A 15,614-nucleotide genomic window follows, 5' to 3' on the forward strand; every position below is an offset into this window, starting at 1 on the left:
CCAGTCTGGTCCAGTCTCAGCTCTTGTGGGCATCTGAGTAGTGGACCAATGGGTGAAAGATTTCTCTCTCTCCTTCTCAAGTAATAGAACAATACATTTTTTTCTAATGATAAACATAATTATGAACATAAATAATTAAAACGTAGAAGCAGCAGCTCCAATAACTCCTTGCTGGGAGGTAAAATCAACAACTGAAATGTACAATTACCACCACATTTCCCTAAGCAATGGAAAAGCCAAAGTGTGGAAGGGCTGGAAGGCAAACAGCTAAGGGAAACGGACCGCGTCAGAGTGAGTTGCTGTCACGGAATAGGAGGTGACGTCTAAGATGAGAGCCGGGGGACATATATTTGGGGAATAGGTTTGAATTGGTGAAGCTGCTAAGGCTGTTGCTCTTGCTTTTCGGCACTATGCATCTGGATATAGCACAAATGTGCACGGAAACTAAGACAACATCTAGGCTAGAGTTTTACTTGGTTTCTTTTTCCTGTTTCCTTCCATCTACTCAAACATGTAAGAACAGCCATGAGAGATTCGGGGAAGAGGATGGTAAGGGCTAGCAGCGATCTTCCACTTGCACAGATCGGCCTTTTGGTAAGAATACTTAATCCATCCACTAAAGCCTTCATCTCCAAGAGCACAAATTTACCAAAAAGAGTTTTAAGACATTAATAGCAGCAGCGAGAAGCAGCTAGAAAACCGCAGTCTCCCCTCTGCCCCAGCTTTCAGGCTTCCTGCTTCTTCCACTTTGCAATCTTTTTACTTCTTTAAAAAACATGACATTTTATTACATAAGAGCATGGTGTGGATTAAAAACCTTGCTCAGGGCCCGGCGGCGTGGCCTAGCGGCTAAAGTCCTCGCCTTGAACGCCCCGGGATCCCATATGGGCGCCGGTTCTAATCCCGGCAGCTCCACTTCCCATCCAGGTCCCTGCTTGTGGCCTGGGAAAGCAGTTGAGGACGGCCCAATGCGTTGGGACCCTGCACCCGCGTGGGAGACCCGGAAGAGGTTCCAGGTTCCCGGCATCGGATCAGCGTGCACCGGCCCGTTGCGGCTCACTTGGGGAGTGAATCATCGGACAGAAGATCTTCCTCTCTGTCTCTCCTCCTCTGTGTATATCTGGCTGTAATAAAATGAATAAATCTTTAAAAAAAAAAAAAAAAAGAAGGGCTCGGCAGCGTGGCCTAGTGGCTAAGGTCCTCACCTTGATCCCATATGGCCGCAGGTTCTAATCCCGGCAGCTCCACTTCCTCTCTATCTCTCCTCCTCTCAGTATATCTGACTTTGTAATAAAAATAAAATAAATCTTTAAAAAAAAAAAAAAAAGAAAAAGAAGCTCTAATTCTTTACTTTATGATGCCAACTTGATTTTATCATAACATTATGGGTTTTCATCTGCCTTATCAGAAAAATGAAAATTTATTTCTCTTTTGCAGATCAAGAAATTGGACCATGACAGAAAAAGTACACATGAGGGCCAATGCTGTGGCACAATAGGCTAAGCTTCCGCTTTAAGTGCCAACATAAAATAGGGGCACTGGTTCAAGTCCTGGCTGCTCTACTTCCCATCCAGTCCCCTGCTTATGGATCGGAAAAGCAGCACAGGATGGCTCAAAACTTTAGGATCCTTCACCTGCATGGGAAAACAGGAGGTTTCCTCACTCCTGGCTTCAGACTGGCTCAGCTCCAGCCATTGCGGCCCTTTTGAGAGTGAAGCAGTGGATGGAAGATCCTTCCCTCTGTCTCTCCTTCGCTCTATGAATCTGATTTGATTTCACATAAATAAATCTTTAAAAGAAAGAAAGAAAGAAAAAAAGAAAGAAAAACAGAGAGACAGACAGACGGAAGGACCCGGCGTGGTGGCCTATCAGCTAAAGTCCTCGCCTTGAACGCCCCGGGATCCCATATGGGTGCCGGTTCTAATCCCAGCAGCTCCACTTCCCATCCAGCTCCCTGCTTGTGGCCTGGGAAAGCAGCCGAGGACGGCCCAAAGCCTTGAGTTCCGGGACCCACATAGGAGACCTGGAGGAAGTTCCTGGCTCCTGGCTTCAGCCTGGACCAGCCCTAGCCATTGTGGCCATCCAGGAAGTAACCAGCAGGCAGAGGATCTCTCTATATTTCTCTTTTACTCTATGCAACTGCCTTTTTTTTTTTTTTTTTTGCAACTGCCTTTCAAATAAATAGACAAAATCTTTTTAAATAAATAGAGGCTTCTATCCAAAAGATGAAACCGAGATACGCATCGTAGCACAGCATATGAAGGTACTGGTTGGTACACCACCATTCTAAACAGGGGTGCTGGGCTGAGTCCCAGCTGCTCCGCTTTCCAATTCAGTTCCTTGCTAACATAGCTGGAAAAGGTAGTGGATGACAGCCAAAGGCACTGGGCCCCTGCCACCCATAGGTGGGAGACCACAATGAAGTTCCTGCCTCCTGGATTTGGCCTGGCCCAACCCTGGCTGTTGCAGCCATTTGGGGACTGAATCTCTCTCCTTTCTAAACAAATAAACAAATAAATAAACAAATAAATAAACAAATCTCTCTCCTTTCTAAACAAATAAATATATAAACCTTGCAGCATAGTTACTATTACCCACTTTCCAACATTAACAACCATGTTACCAATGTTGGGACAATCCTCTCTGCTCATCTAAAATGCCAAGTGCCACTGCAGCTGGGATTCCTGAAGAACCACCTTAACTACTTCCATTCTCCAGTTTCCATGAATGAACGCCTATGCCTATGAACTCAACTCAGGATTTTATTTATTAAATCACATTGTCTCACACGCTCTAGATGCCTTTTTAAAACATTAACATTCAATTTGGAGTTCCTATTATTAGGTACTTAGAAAAAGATGAAGTGGTTGGCTTCACAGAGCAGAGTACAGTGAGCAGAGAGAAGGCAAGCAAGCAACACTCCCCGAGGCAGCGCTGCAGAACCAGGGGAGCAGCGGCTCCCAGGAGCTGGCCCAGATAATCCCCTGGGGAGTGGCAACCTGAACACAGAAGAGGGAGCTTCCAGACTGCAGGCAAAGGACCAGAGGAAAAGACCCTCCTGGGCTGAGAGAGAAGGAGAGGAGGTACAGGTGGATTTGCAAACAATGGGGTACCTGGGGAAAGGAAAGGGAAATGAGATAAGGCTGGGAAGGTAGCCACCTCACAGCTACCTTCAACCCACACTTAGGAATTATTTTAATTTGCAGGAAGTGGGAAACCACTAGAGGCTTGGGAAAGGAGATGAAATTACTCTTAAGAAAACTAGGAAGATTATTCTGACAGCCATGTGTAGGCTGAACTGTGTACCTCTTACTTTAAATAGCTGCCATTAACCATAGTTGCAGAGGCTAACTGGAGCCTGGCTTCATCCTGGCCTGATCCAGGTTGTTGTGGCCACCTGGGGAGTGCATTAGTGAATGCAACATCTCACTCTGTCTTTCTCCCACTCTCACTATAACTTTTGACTTCCAAACAACTAAATCTCTAAAAAGAAATTAGGAGGAGGGCCGGGTGCAGTAGCCTAATGGCTAAAGCCCTCACCTTGAACGCACCAGGATCCCAAACGGGCGCCAGTTCTAACCCCGGCAGCTCTGCTTCCCATCCAACTCCCTGCTTGTGGCCTGGAAAGCAGTTGAGGACGGCCCAAAGCCTTGGGACCCTGAACCTGTGTGGGAGTCCCGGAAGAAGCTCCTGGCTTCTGGCTTTGGCTTGGCTCAGCTCCAGCCATTGCAGTCACTTGGGGACTGAATCACCAAACGGAAGATCTTCCTCTCTGTCTCTCCTCCTCTCTGTATATCTGACTTTGCAGTAAAAATAAATAAATGTTTTTTTAAAAAAGAAATTAACGAGGTTATTTTTTCTATTATATACCACTGGGCTTCTTGGATTTGGGGATTTTTGCTTTGCTTTGTTTTTGGAGGGTAGGAAATGGTTTGTTTGGATAGTTGGTTTTTTAAAATTTTATTTAGAAGGGAGGGAGGGAGAGAAAGAGAGAGAAAGAGATATTTCTTATCCATGGGCTAACTCTTCAAATGCTGGGGTCATGTCAGAACAACGAGGAGCTAGGAATTCAACACCAGCTCTCCATGGGTCTTAGGGACGCTACCAGGAGCCACCTTCCAGGATACACCTTAGCAGAGTGCTACAGTCTCCAGCATCCAAGGGAGCTGGTGTCCCAAACCCAAGCAGCATCTCAACCCCCAAGCCACCTGTCCGCCCTGTGCCACTGCTCTCATGCACATAGGTTACACAGATTCTTCTCTAACATTCTTCATCATTTCATTTCATCAGTAAGAAGAGCAAACATATCAACAGGGAGGGCGTGTAGATTTTCCATCTTGCTCCAGAAATAGTTACATCTATTGCATTAGATTTTGTTCATTTGAAATCAGTAATGCAAACTATGCACAAACCAAAGACAGTAAATACAGAAAACGATTCATTATACATATCAATTGAATGCTAATATTTTTGTTGGTATAAAACCACTACTTGAACAAAGCATCTGCTGTTACTAATATTACCAAACCTACAATTTACATAAAAGACTTTGCAAATTATGCTTCTCCTTATTATTAATCGAAAATTGCTACACACTGCATTCTGATTTAGCAATTCAGTCAACTACAGGTTCAGCAGAAGCATTACAGCTTCAAATCTGCCCATTCCCGAGGACCCCATCAGGGTCTCCGAAGTCCACAAGTATGCTTAGCGAGATTCTCTACACTCAAAACTCAACACACATAAACATTCAGCACCTTGAGGTGACGAAACACAAACCACTACTAAAATCTCTTCAAATAATAAACTTTCAGGCCTGGAACAATGGTTCAATGGCTAAATCCTCATCTTGCATGCGCCAGGATCCCATACAGGTGCCAGTTTCTGTCCTGGCTGCTCTGCTTCCCATCCAGCTCCCTGCCTGTGGCCTGGGAAAGCAGTGGAGGACGGCCCAAAGCCTTGGGACCCTGCACCTGCGTGGGAGACCCGGAAGAAGCTCCTGGCTCCTGACTTTGTATCAGCTCAGCTCCAACCATTGTGGCCATTTGGGGAGTGAACCAGCTGATTAAAGATATGTCTGACTCTCCTCTCTGTAAATCTGATCTCCCTTTCAAATAAATATAAATCTTAAATAATAAGGATTTTGCATAGCAACAGAATAAAAGCTATCTTTTTATTTAAGTAAAAAATGCAATTACTCATCATACTAGCATGAGAAAACAAAAAATTTCAAGAAAATCTTCATCCAAACAGTGTCCCATTGCTGTCCACTGGGAGTGCAATTCAGGGGCTGGGGCGGCTCTTCCCCCTGTGGTCCAGTCCCGCCGACTACCAGCAGCATCCCCAAACCAGCACAGAATAAGCAGGGGTTATTTCTCTGGCCTACATGGTCAGGCTCTATGAATTGGATCTATGCCGGGAGGTGAAGGAGCCCAAGCAGAAAGCGGTGTGCTCTGAAGCTGAGTGATAAGAGGGCAGTGGCATCAACAGAAAGTGCCGCCTTCTGGCTGGCAAGGGGGTCCAGGTGCCTTTCCCGATAGCAAAGTATAGTCACTGGACTGGCTTTTATTTTTAACTGAGCAGTTGTGGGCCCAGCATGGTAGCCTAGCAGCTAAAGCCCTCTTCTTGAACACCAGGATCCCATATGGACATTAGTTCTAATTCCAGCAGCTCCACTTCCCATCCAGCTCCCTGCTTGTGGCCTGGGAAAGCAATCGAGGATGGCCCAAAGCCTTGGGATCTTGCGCCCATGTGGGAGATCCAGAGGAAGTTCCTGGTTCCCGGCTTCGGATAGGCACAGTTCCAGCCATTGCGGCTCAATTGGGGAGTGAGTCATTGGACGGAAGATCTTCCTCTCTGTCTCTCCTCCTCTCCGTATATCTGGCTTTGCAATAAAAATAAATAAATATTTTTTAAAAATCAAATAAATAAACTGCGCAGTTGTTCCAAAAATCAGTTTTTAGCAATGAATTCTAAAATGGCTTCCTTTAGGGTAGGAGGCAAAGAGGTTCTATCAAACAGTTACTGACAGTGTCCATTGCTACCATCCCTGGAGAAGGCAATTTGGCAGTATCAAAACTTGCAACAGTCACCTAGGATCCAGCCATCCCTTTTGAGATCTACCCTGGAATAATACTCCCACAAGCGTACAAGCAAGAATTGTTCTTTTTTGAAAGGCAGAGAGACAGAGGAAGTGAGACAGACAGGCACACGGACCTCCTGCTCCTATCCCCAGTGTTGCTCCCCTAGTGATCACAGCAGCCAAGGCCTGGTCAGGCCGAACCCAGGAGCTCAACCCCATCCAAGTCTCTCTCACAGGCGGCAGGGACCAACCACCGAGCTGGCACTGCTTCTTCCCATGGCACCCACCCACAAGCAGAAAGCTAGAATAGGAGCAAAGCTGGGGGCTTGAACTCAGGCCCTCCAGGACAGGAGCAGCGTCATGACCAGCATCTTCCACAGGTGTGCCATGCCTGTGGGGAGAACTGAAGGCTCTAAAACTGAAAACAATGGAAGTGGGTACTTAGCCTAACAGGAAAACATCTCTACCCCTGCTGAGGTTCATGTCTCCAGTTCCTCATTCCAGGATCCTGGTGGTACAGACCCCGGAAAGCAGCAGGGATAGCCCAAATGGCTGGGTTCCTGACACCAACACAGAGGACCTGGACTGCATCCTCAGGCTCCCAGCTTTGGCCCTCAGCTCTACGCCAAAGACGGGAGGGTTCTGTGGAGGGAGACAGCAAGTGAGAACTATCTGAATATGCCTCTCTGGGTACAAAAAAAATAAATTCCAGCCTCTATGTACACATTTTTAAATGGTCTTGAAGAATATATGTGTGTGTGCATATATAGATTATATATATATATATATATAAAAAATCACTAATTTAGCCAGGTGATGAAGGTGATTTGGATCAGGAATCTGGACAGCATTCAAGAAAGACTTCCAGAGATAGTGCTGTGGTGCAGAGGCGTAAGCTGCTACCTGCAGTGCAGGAGTTCCATTGGGGTGCTGGTTCAAGTCCCAGCTGATCCACTTCAAGCCAGCTCCCTGCTAATGTATCTGGGAAAGCTGGGAAAGACGGCCCAAGCACTTGGGTGCCTGTCACCCACATGGGAGATCTGGACAGAATCTAGTCTCCTGGCTTTGGCCTGACCCATTCCACCTTGTGGGCAGTTGGGGAGTGAGATGGAAGATCTCTCCCTGTTTCTTTCTGTCTCTCTGTAACTTGTCTTTCAAACAAAAATGAGCCTTTTCCAAAAATACACAATTTCTGCAACCATCACTCTTTTTGGAATGACTCTGCATCTGTCCCATAGCGGGTCACCTGCTGGTATTTACACTTGTCTGCAACAACTGATTAAACGTCTTGCGGAGCAGACTCTCCTCCTTGTGTTCTCCCCACAGACACTGTTGTAAATCGAGCTGGAGAGAAGGGGAGGCGGGGGCAAAGCAGGGGACACCATCAGGAACTGACAGTCCATTCACAGCCATCACCACAAGTACCCGAGACCCAGGAGAGAACAGGTGGTATTGTGTGGCCGTCAATGCAGACGCCAACAAAGCAGGTAACAATCAAAGCTGATATATTTAGCTAATCCACAGGTATACAACTGAAAGACGTCTGAAACCAAGAGCACCATTACCTCCTGGCTACTACCATCTATAGCAGTGCGCCCAGCCACACTGCAAACAGATTAGCAAGCAAGAAAATTCCAGAGGAACCACACCAAAGGGGGAGAAAAATCTACTGCAGAAAAAAAAATAATAATAATCCTTTTGCTGGGACAGTCAGCCTTGCCTACTTTTACTTAAGTCTGGTCTTCCCCCTAGTATTTCTGTCCCACCCTTGGAGACAGTGTGAGAGCATGAACCCTGGGCTGCCCATATCAGCTCTACTTTAGTCCCAACTTGGCCACCAACTGGATCACCTTGCCAATTACTTCCCAGTTCTATCCATGCCACTTCCTCCTCCATAGAGACAAGGCAGCAGCAACTGGGTAAGGTTTTGGTGAGGAGAAACTGGCACACAATACGCTGACACTCTTGTCACTGCAGTGCTGGAGCTCATGACAGTGGTGACAGATTTGGACCAGAAAGAGGTGTGTCATCTGCCCAAGGTCACAGAGCTGGAATTTCAATCCTCGACAGTCTTTAAACCTGACTATGACCTCAAGGCAACACTGGCTCACACAACCTTCAGACATTTCATTCGCACTTGGCAGACAAGCTCCTGGAGCCTTCTGCCTAAGCTCCCAGAACATTTCACCAAAGCCATGAACTGCATGAAGACGAATGCCACCAGTAAACACGTGCTGTGCAGTGTGTTCAATGACTCGTTAACTCCTCCAAATCTACAATTTGGAACTAAACACTTTCCAGAGGAAAAATGAGTTGGTGGTTTTCTTTTAGGAGAGCAAATCAACATAACTAGATATCATCTCAAAAATTTCACTTGAAGGCATTTAGGCTGGTAATTACCACATTGGTTATGACCGCCCCCCTCATCACATACCAGAGTGCTTGGGTTCGAGTCCCAGCTCCAGCTCCCAACTACCTTTTTTTTTTTTTTTTTTCTTTAATGCAGGCGCTAGAAAGGCAACAGGTAATGGCTCAGACGGTTTGCTCCCTGGTAACCATATGGGAGACCTGTATTGAATTCCCAGCTATGGCTTTCCCCTGAGCCCAGCCCTGGCCACAGGTAAGGAACCAGACCAGCAGGTCTCTCTACCTCTTAACAAAAGAAAAGGAGAAGAGGGTCAGGCGGCGTGGCCTAGTGAATTCCTCGCCTTGAACAAGCCAGGATCCCATATAGGTGCCGGTTCTAACCCCGGCAGCTCCACTTCCCATCCAGCTCCCTGCTTGTGGCCTGGGAAAGCAGTCGGGGATGGCCTAAAGCCCTGGGACACTGCACCCGCGTGGGAGACCTGGAAGAAGTTCCTGGCTTCTGGCTTTGGATCGGCATAGTACCAGCCATTGCGCTCACTTGGGGAGTGAATCAATGGATGGAAGATCTTTCTCTCTGTCTCTCCTCCTCTCTGTATATCTGACTTTCCAATAAAAATAAATAAAATCTTTTTTTAAAAAAATTTTTAATTAAAAAAAAAAAAGAAGAGAAGAGTAGAGGGGAATGGAGGAGAAAAATAAAGAGAAATTACTTAAGTCTATCAGCATACCACAGACTGCACATACTTGAAGGGTACAATTTGATGAGTTTTGACATGTATATATATGTGTGTTTATATATATTTTACATAGAAATACATAAATGTACATATTTTGCATATATATGTAAAACCATAATCATCATAGAAAAATATGTACCATCCCAGAAGTTTCTCATGTTCGCTCTACTCCCAGGCAGCATTTTCTAGAATTTCATTATAAATGGAAGCTTACAGTATGTACCCCTGCCCATCTGACCTCTTCCACTGAGCATAAATCCTGGCTGTGTGTTAACAGTCTGTTACTTTTTCCTGCTGAGTAATATTCCATTGTATGGATGCACCATGCCTGTTTCCTCATTCACCTGCTGACAAACATGGCCTATCACCAGTTTCTGGCACTCTTCAGTAAAGAATGAATGCTCTCAGGCTGTATAGTTGGAGGGCAGGGAAGAGGAGTCTTTACAAACACAGTGAAAAGTGATGAGGGACTTGGTGCAGTGGTTAAGGCACTATTTAGGTTCCCATATTGGAATGTTGGCTTTCAGTCCCCACTCCTTCACTCCCAACCTAACTTCTAGTAACGCGTACCCTGGAGGTAGCGCACGATGGCTCAAGTACCTGGAGCTGTACCATCCACAAGGAGACCCAGACAGAGCTGCAGGCTGTTGGCTTCGGTGTGGCCTAACCTTAGCTGTTATAGGCATTTGGAAACTGAGCCACCACATGAAAGCTCTTTCTCTTTCTGCTTTTTTTAAACAAAATGAAAACAAGTTTCTAAAAAATGTGGTCTAAACTATGCGATAAGAAGTATCTTGGTTGAGGGAATGATGTGGTGGCACAGTAGGCTAAACCTCCACCTAAGGCACCAGCATCCTATGTGGGCACAGGTTCAAGCCCCTACTGTTCCATTTCCCATCCAGCTCCCTGCTTGTGACCTGGGAAAGCAGTCCAGGACGGCCCAAAGCCTTGGGTCCCTGTACCCACGTGGGAGACCTAGAAGAATCTCTTGGCACCTGACTTCGGATCAGCGCAGCACCAGCCATTGCAGCCACGTGGGGAGTGAATCAATGGACGGAAGATCTTCCTCTCTGTCTCTCCTCTCTGTATATCTGAGTTTCCAATACAAAATAAAACAAATATTTCTCTTTTTTTTAAGATTTATTTGTTTTATTACAAAGGCAGACATACAGAGAGGAGGAGAGACAGAGAGGAAGATCTTCCATCCGATGTTTCACTCCCCAATTGAGCCGCAACGGGCCAGTGCGTGCCGATCCGAAGCCGGGAACCAGGAACCTCCTCCAGGTCTCCCATGTGGGTGCAGGGTCCCAGTGCATTGGGCCGTCCTTGATTGCCTTGCCAGGCCACAAGCAGAGAGCTGGATGGGAAGTGGGGCTGTTGGGATTAAAACCGGCGCCCATAGGGATCCCGGGGCATTGAAGGCGAGGACTTTAGCCGCTAGGCCACGCCGCCGGGCCCAAAATAAAACAAATCTTATAAAAAAAAAAGACAATCAAAAGTCTCACTCCACATTCCTAATCCACTTAATTAAGATTCAAAGATCCTGCCCACAGCCCCTGCGGATGCACAGCCTGCTCCCGCTCCCCTTCTCCCTGTTTGCCTTCCCTCTCAGGAATGTGGTTCCAGCCGTCCGCTGGGCAGGGGATGTGCCCTCCCCCGGCCACATGGCACATTCCTTCACTTTCTTGGGTCTCTGCTCAAAAGCTATATGGATGCACACAGTGCTCGCACGTGCACACCCCCAGTCAGCTCTCTGTAACCTTTGCTTCCACATCTATGGAGTCTGCCAAGCACAACCTTAAAACATTTGAGGGGGCAAAAAACATCCAGAAAGTTCTAAAGAGCTCAGTAAGCCACATGCCAAGCACCATGCTGAACCCACAGGCATGAAGTGATGTGCACACAGCCCCTGCGACGGCCTCCCTGCAGAGGGATCCCTGTCTCAGCACTCCGGGCCTTGAGTCCCATTGGTGCATGACGCAGCGAGGCCTCTTGGGACTGTCAGCACGGCACATTCACAGGCTTTCTTGTCATTGTGCCCCAGACAACACGACTTAGCACTGATTTCCACAGTGCTTACCTGGTAGCACATTTCACAGCCTGTGTAAGGAGGACGTAAAGTACGCTGGGGGCTGCATGCGGGCTAGACACAGCTAGTACACCATCTCACATAAGCGGGCTAGAGCGTTTGGGTAGCTGTGGAGGGTCACAGAGCCAATCTGCCACAGGTTTGGAGGAGCTACAGGATGAAACCAGGAACCTTATCCAGGTCTCCCACACAGGGACAGGGGGCCAAGCACCACAGTCATCCTCTCCTGCCTGCCCAGGCACGTTAGCCAGGATGTAGACCAGCAGTGGAACAGCAGGGACTCCAACCAGCCCCCATGTGGCACGCTGGCATCCAGGCACAGACTTAACCCTGTGACAACACAGCATCGGCCCCACATGGAAAATATATATATATATAAAATTTGCCCAGCAGAGCAATTTTAATTTTTATGCCATGTTCTTGCTAAATGAAAACACTACATCAGTGTTGAGTGGCTCCTTAGGACGGACTGTCTTCAGTCTGACCTTTAGCTCTGCACAGCCCTTAGAGAGTGACAACACTGGAATTCAGAGACAAGAAAACTGTCCTGAGCAACTACACCAAATGCCCAAGTCATAAACTGTCCTGATCAAAGGTAATTTTTTTCCCAGAATGCAGTAAACAATCATCTCTAAAGGCCTCTTCTTGGACTAAAGCTCTGAGGCCCTTCTTCAAGTCATAAATTACTACATTGATTTTCAGAATCATCCTTCATAATCCCAAATTGCTAACTGGAGACTCCACATAATTATAAACTATGGAAAATGGCCATTTTTCACCCCAGTTATTGACAGAAAAGAGAGTCCTGGAAGTGAGTAGTAGTTGATAGCAGTGGTAACATTTCAAAGCTAACTTGTGAAAAAATGGATAACCCTCCAATTGTCCCCAGATCTGAGAAGGTCATGGCTATGAAAAAGCGAAATGGAGCATCTGTGTAGGATTCCACCTACAGCTAGCCAGGAGACTATCACACATGCACGGAGTGGGAAATGCCACGAGGAGGAGCTCATGTGTCTGACACCAACAACAGAACTGGGCTCACCCCCAGGTGCTCTGACCAGGTGATGCGGAGCAAGCCACATGCCTACTGACTACTGCGCAATAGGTACAGCATGTGCAGCTACTACAACGAAGAGCAAGGCTCAGGTCCTTAAGAATTTAGGAAGACATGCCTGCCACACAGCAGACACTTAGTCAATACTAGTAACTAACTGTGAATGCACCCGAGCACAAATCCAACAGCTACAAAAAAAACTCAGCTACCTCCTTCACCTGATACTATGTAGCCCCCCTACCCCCCAAAAAAACAGGTGGGATAAAATGTAAAAAGTCTTTTGTTGCTACCACTCATACACACTGGGAGAGATCAGACCATAAATTTCAAAAAGGAAAAAAAAGGTAATGTTCTAGGCCAGAGATTGTTTCTCTTGAAATCATTCTGAGGAAATAGCCGCCCCGCTTACTCAATTCAGTTATACAGACAGTGAGCATTTCAGGAGAGGCAAGTTCAGAGCTCAGGCATTTTAACTAACCCTTCTTTCTAATTCTAGAAATAAATTCCATAGAGGAAAAAGATACCTCTGTATATATATTTGGTTCCACGAACTTAAGGCTCTGAGGAACAAAGCGCTCCAGCTTCCCACCTTTCCCACACCAGAGTCAATTAAATCCAAAGATTCCACCAGCATCGTGGCATGGAACCATTGAGTTTTCAGGCAGATAACCTCAGACACACCTTCCTTTCTATAGAGCAGGCCCAGGGAGGTGTGATAAAATGCTAACTCCACGCTAGGAATTCCCTAGCAACTTGTCATCTTCCAGGTTTTGGTGGCCAGACTATAACCAGTCAGTATGGGAAGGTGCACGCGGAAATGCTGAAGTCACCTCCAATCCAGACACAAAAACAGCCAGGGATCCGTCTCAGGCGCGTCCCTGGTCTCGTCCATGGCCATCTCTTTGCAGAAACAAGCAGTAATGGGTTCTAGTCCATCTCTATTAATGTTCCTTGAGCTGAGAGCCAAAGTGCAGCAAAACCGCAAAACACAAAAGATGCCCCACGTTCTGTTTATAGCCCGACAGTCCGTGGTCCCTGTGCCCTGCACCGCCCCGCCTTCCCTGACAGCTCTCCTCACGACATAGCGCAGTTCATGACACCCCGTGCTACCTACACATCAAGATGCCACCCCACAAGCTGGAGGGGGAGCAGCAATCCTCCAAGCTGGACGCATCAACACCGCCCTGCACGCCCACCTCGGGGCCAGCGTCAGACACAGACCAGTCACGGCCAAGTTCCCATCCACCGAGCACATCGGATTGCTTTTCTGCCTCCAAACCCAGCAGCAGCACAAACCCTAAGACTTGCTTCTTTCTGCACCTGCCACGGGCTCCTAAGCCGTGGCTTCTGCGTGACCCCCTGGGGGAACACAGTCAGGCCCAGCGGCCTAAGGCGCCCGTGACCCTCCGCCGCCAAGCATCACCTCCGCCCCCATCCTCGGCTGTCCACACCGCCAGCTTCCCTGACAAAGCCCCCCCCCAAGGAACGCCAACGACAAGTTGCTGGTTGCCCATCGCAGAAACCGGCAGCTGCTATATTCCTCTCCCTGGGGCTTGAGGTGCGGGGTGGGTGGGGGGTGGAGGAGGAGGAGAAAAACACAGTCAACACAAAACTACAGGAGAGAGGGGGCTATTAGGAGGGTGTGCAGCATTAAAAATAAAATAGCCCCCCCAACGCTGAGCAACCTAGGTGTGCCCTGGAAGTGAGTCTGGGGGGCTGGGGGTGGGGAGCGGTCGCGGGGGAGGTGGCGGAGGGGTGTGGGGGGTGTGAAGGCCGTTTCGGGGTGATGCTCTCCATAAAAAGGTTGGTGTCGAGAACGTTCAAACATGAAGCCGCAAACGAAATCCCCGCGGGGAGAGAGAGAGAGAGAGACAAGGGGGTGGAAAGGGAGCGGCAGCGGCGGGCTGCAGACCTGCCCCGCACCGCACGCACCTGCCGCGCGGCCCCGGGCAGCGAGGGGTGCGGGGCCGCAGGCGGGTGGGGAGCGGGCGGCCTCGCTCACCTCCAGGTCGGTGTCGGCGGCCTCGGGCGCCCCGAGAATCTCGCTGGGCAGCTCGGCCAGGTCGGTGACCCGGATCAGCCCGTCGTGCAAGAAGATGGTCTCCTCCTTCACCGAGAGCCACTGCGCCGAGTCCGCAGCCGCAGCCGCCGCCGCCGCCGCAGCCGCCGCGGCCGCCGACGAACCCATGGCTCCCGGCTCGGAGGGCGGACGCCGGCTGAGGAGACCGCGGCCGCCTTCACCAGCCCATGGCAGCCGCCGCCTCGCCCCTGCAGCTCCGCCCTAAGCGGTCCGAGCCGCCATCCGCCTCCAAGCCCGGCCCGGGAGACCCCAGCCCCGCCGCCGCCGCCGCCGCCCTGAGGAGCAGGATCCGCCTCTGCCTCTCAGCAGCCAACTGTCAGGGAGACGCCATGATGGGGGCGGGGCTCCCGGCATGCCCCGCGGAGCGGACAATACAGGCCCCGCCCTCCGCCCGGCCCCGCCCCCGGGCCTCGCCTGGCCTCCATCTTGCCCTTGCCCTCCCACTGACCTCCCTGGGACCCTCTGGACGCCCCTAGGGTGGTCCTGGGGTGGCCCTGGGGGGTGCTAGGCGCGCCCCCCGACGCCTCCTCTCCTCCTGTTCTCCCGGCCTGAGTGTGCGCACCCCTCCGCCTGGACAGAGCGTCCACCCTGCGCGGGGGGCGTGGAGGGTCGCGCCCTGCTTGGTCAGCAGCACCTACTGGGACAGCACAGTGGGTACTGGGAGCCAAGACGCTGCCAGAGCTTGGTGGGAAAAAAAAAAAAAAACACCTGCCAGCCATACCCAGCCATCACCTTTAAAAACTGTGTGTAGAGGGGCAGGCCAACGTTGTGTTGCACTGGGTAAAGCCAATGCCCGCATCCCATATGGGTGCTGGTTCATATCCCAGCTGCTCCACTTCCCATCCAACTCTTTGTTTATAATCTAGGAAAGCAGCAGTGGATGGCTCAAGTCCTTGGGCCCCTGCAACATGTGCAAGACCCAGACGAAACTCCTGCTTGGGCCTAGCCCACACCTCTCACACAGCTTTTCAAATGATTGTTTTTACAAGGATTTATTTTTTTAAGTGGAAAAGCAGATTTACAGACAGACACATTTACTGGTTAATCCCCCGAATGACTGCTTAAGCTGGAACTGAGTCGATCTGAGACCAGGAGCCAGGAGCTGCTTCTGGATCTCATGCTAGTGCAGGGTCCCAAGATTTTGGGTCATTCTCTGTTGCTTCCCCAAGTCTCAAGCAGGGAGTGGATGGGAAGTGGAGCAGCCA

At 49.2% G+C, this 15,614-nt stretch overlaps 1 protein-coding gene across 6 annotated transcripts in view; it reads right to left on the bottom strand.

The window, feature by feature from the left end:
* HECTD4 (HECT domain E3 ubiquitin protein ligase 4) overlaps positions 1 to 14,735 on the bottom strand; it is a 137,300-nt gene extending 122,565 nt beyond the window's left edge. For all 6 annotated transcript variants that reach the window (XM_004595287.3, XM_058656827.1, XM_058656828.1 and 3 more), the window contains exon 1: positions 14,332 to 14,735. In XM_004595287.3, coding sequence (XP_004595344.2) covers positions 14,332 to 14,517 — 186 coding nt within the window. In that variant the 5' untranslated portion in view covers positions 14,518 to 14,735. The remainder of the gene's footprint in view (positions 1 to 14,331) is intronic.
* Between the last annotated feature and the right edge of the window lie 879 nt (positions 14,736 to 15,614).

This window comes from Ochotona princeps, chromosome 29, assembly GCF_030435755.1.
Source record: "Ochotona princeps isolate mOchPri1 chromosome 29, mOchPri1.hap1, whole genome shotgun sequence".
NCBI lineage: Eukaryota > Metazoa > Chordata > Mammalia > Lagomorpha > Ochotonidae > Ochotona > Ochotona princeps.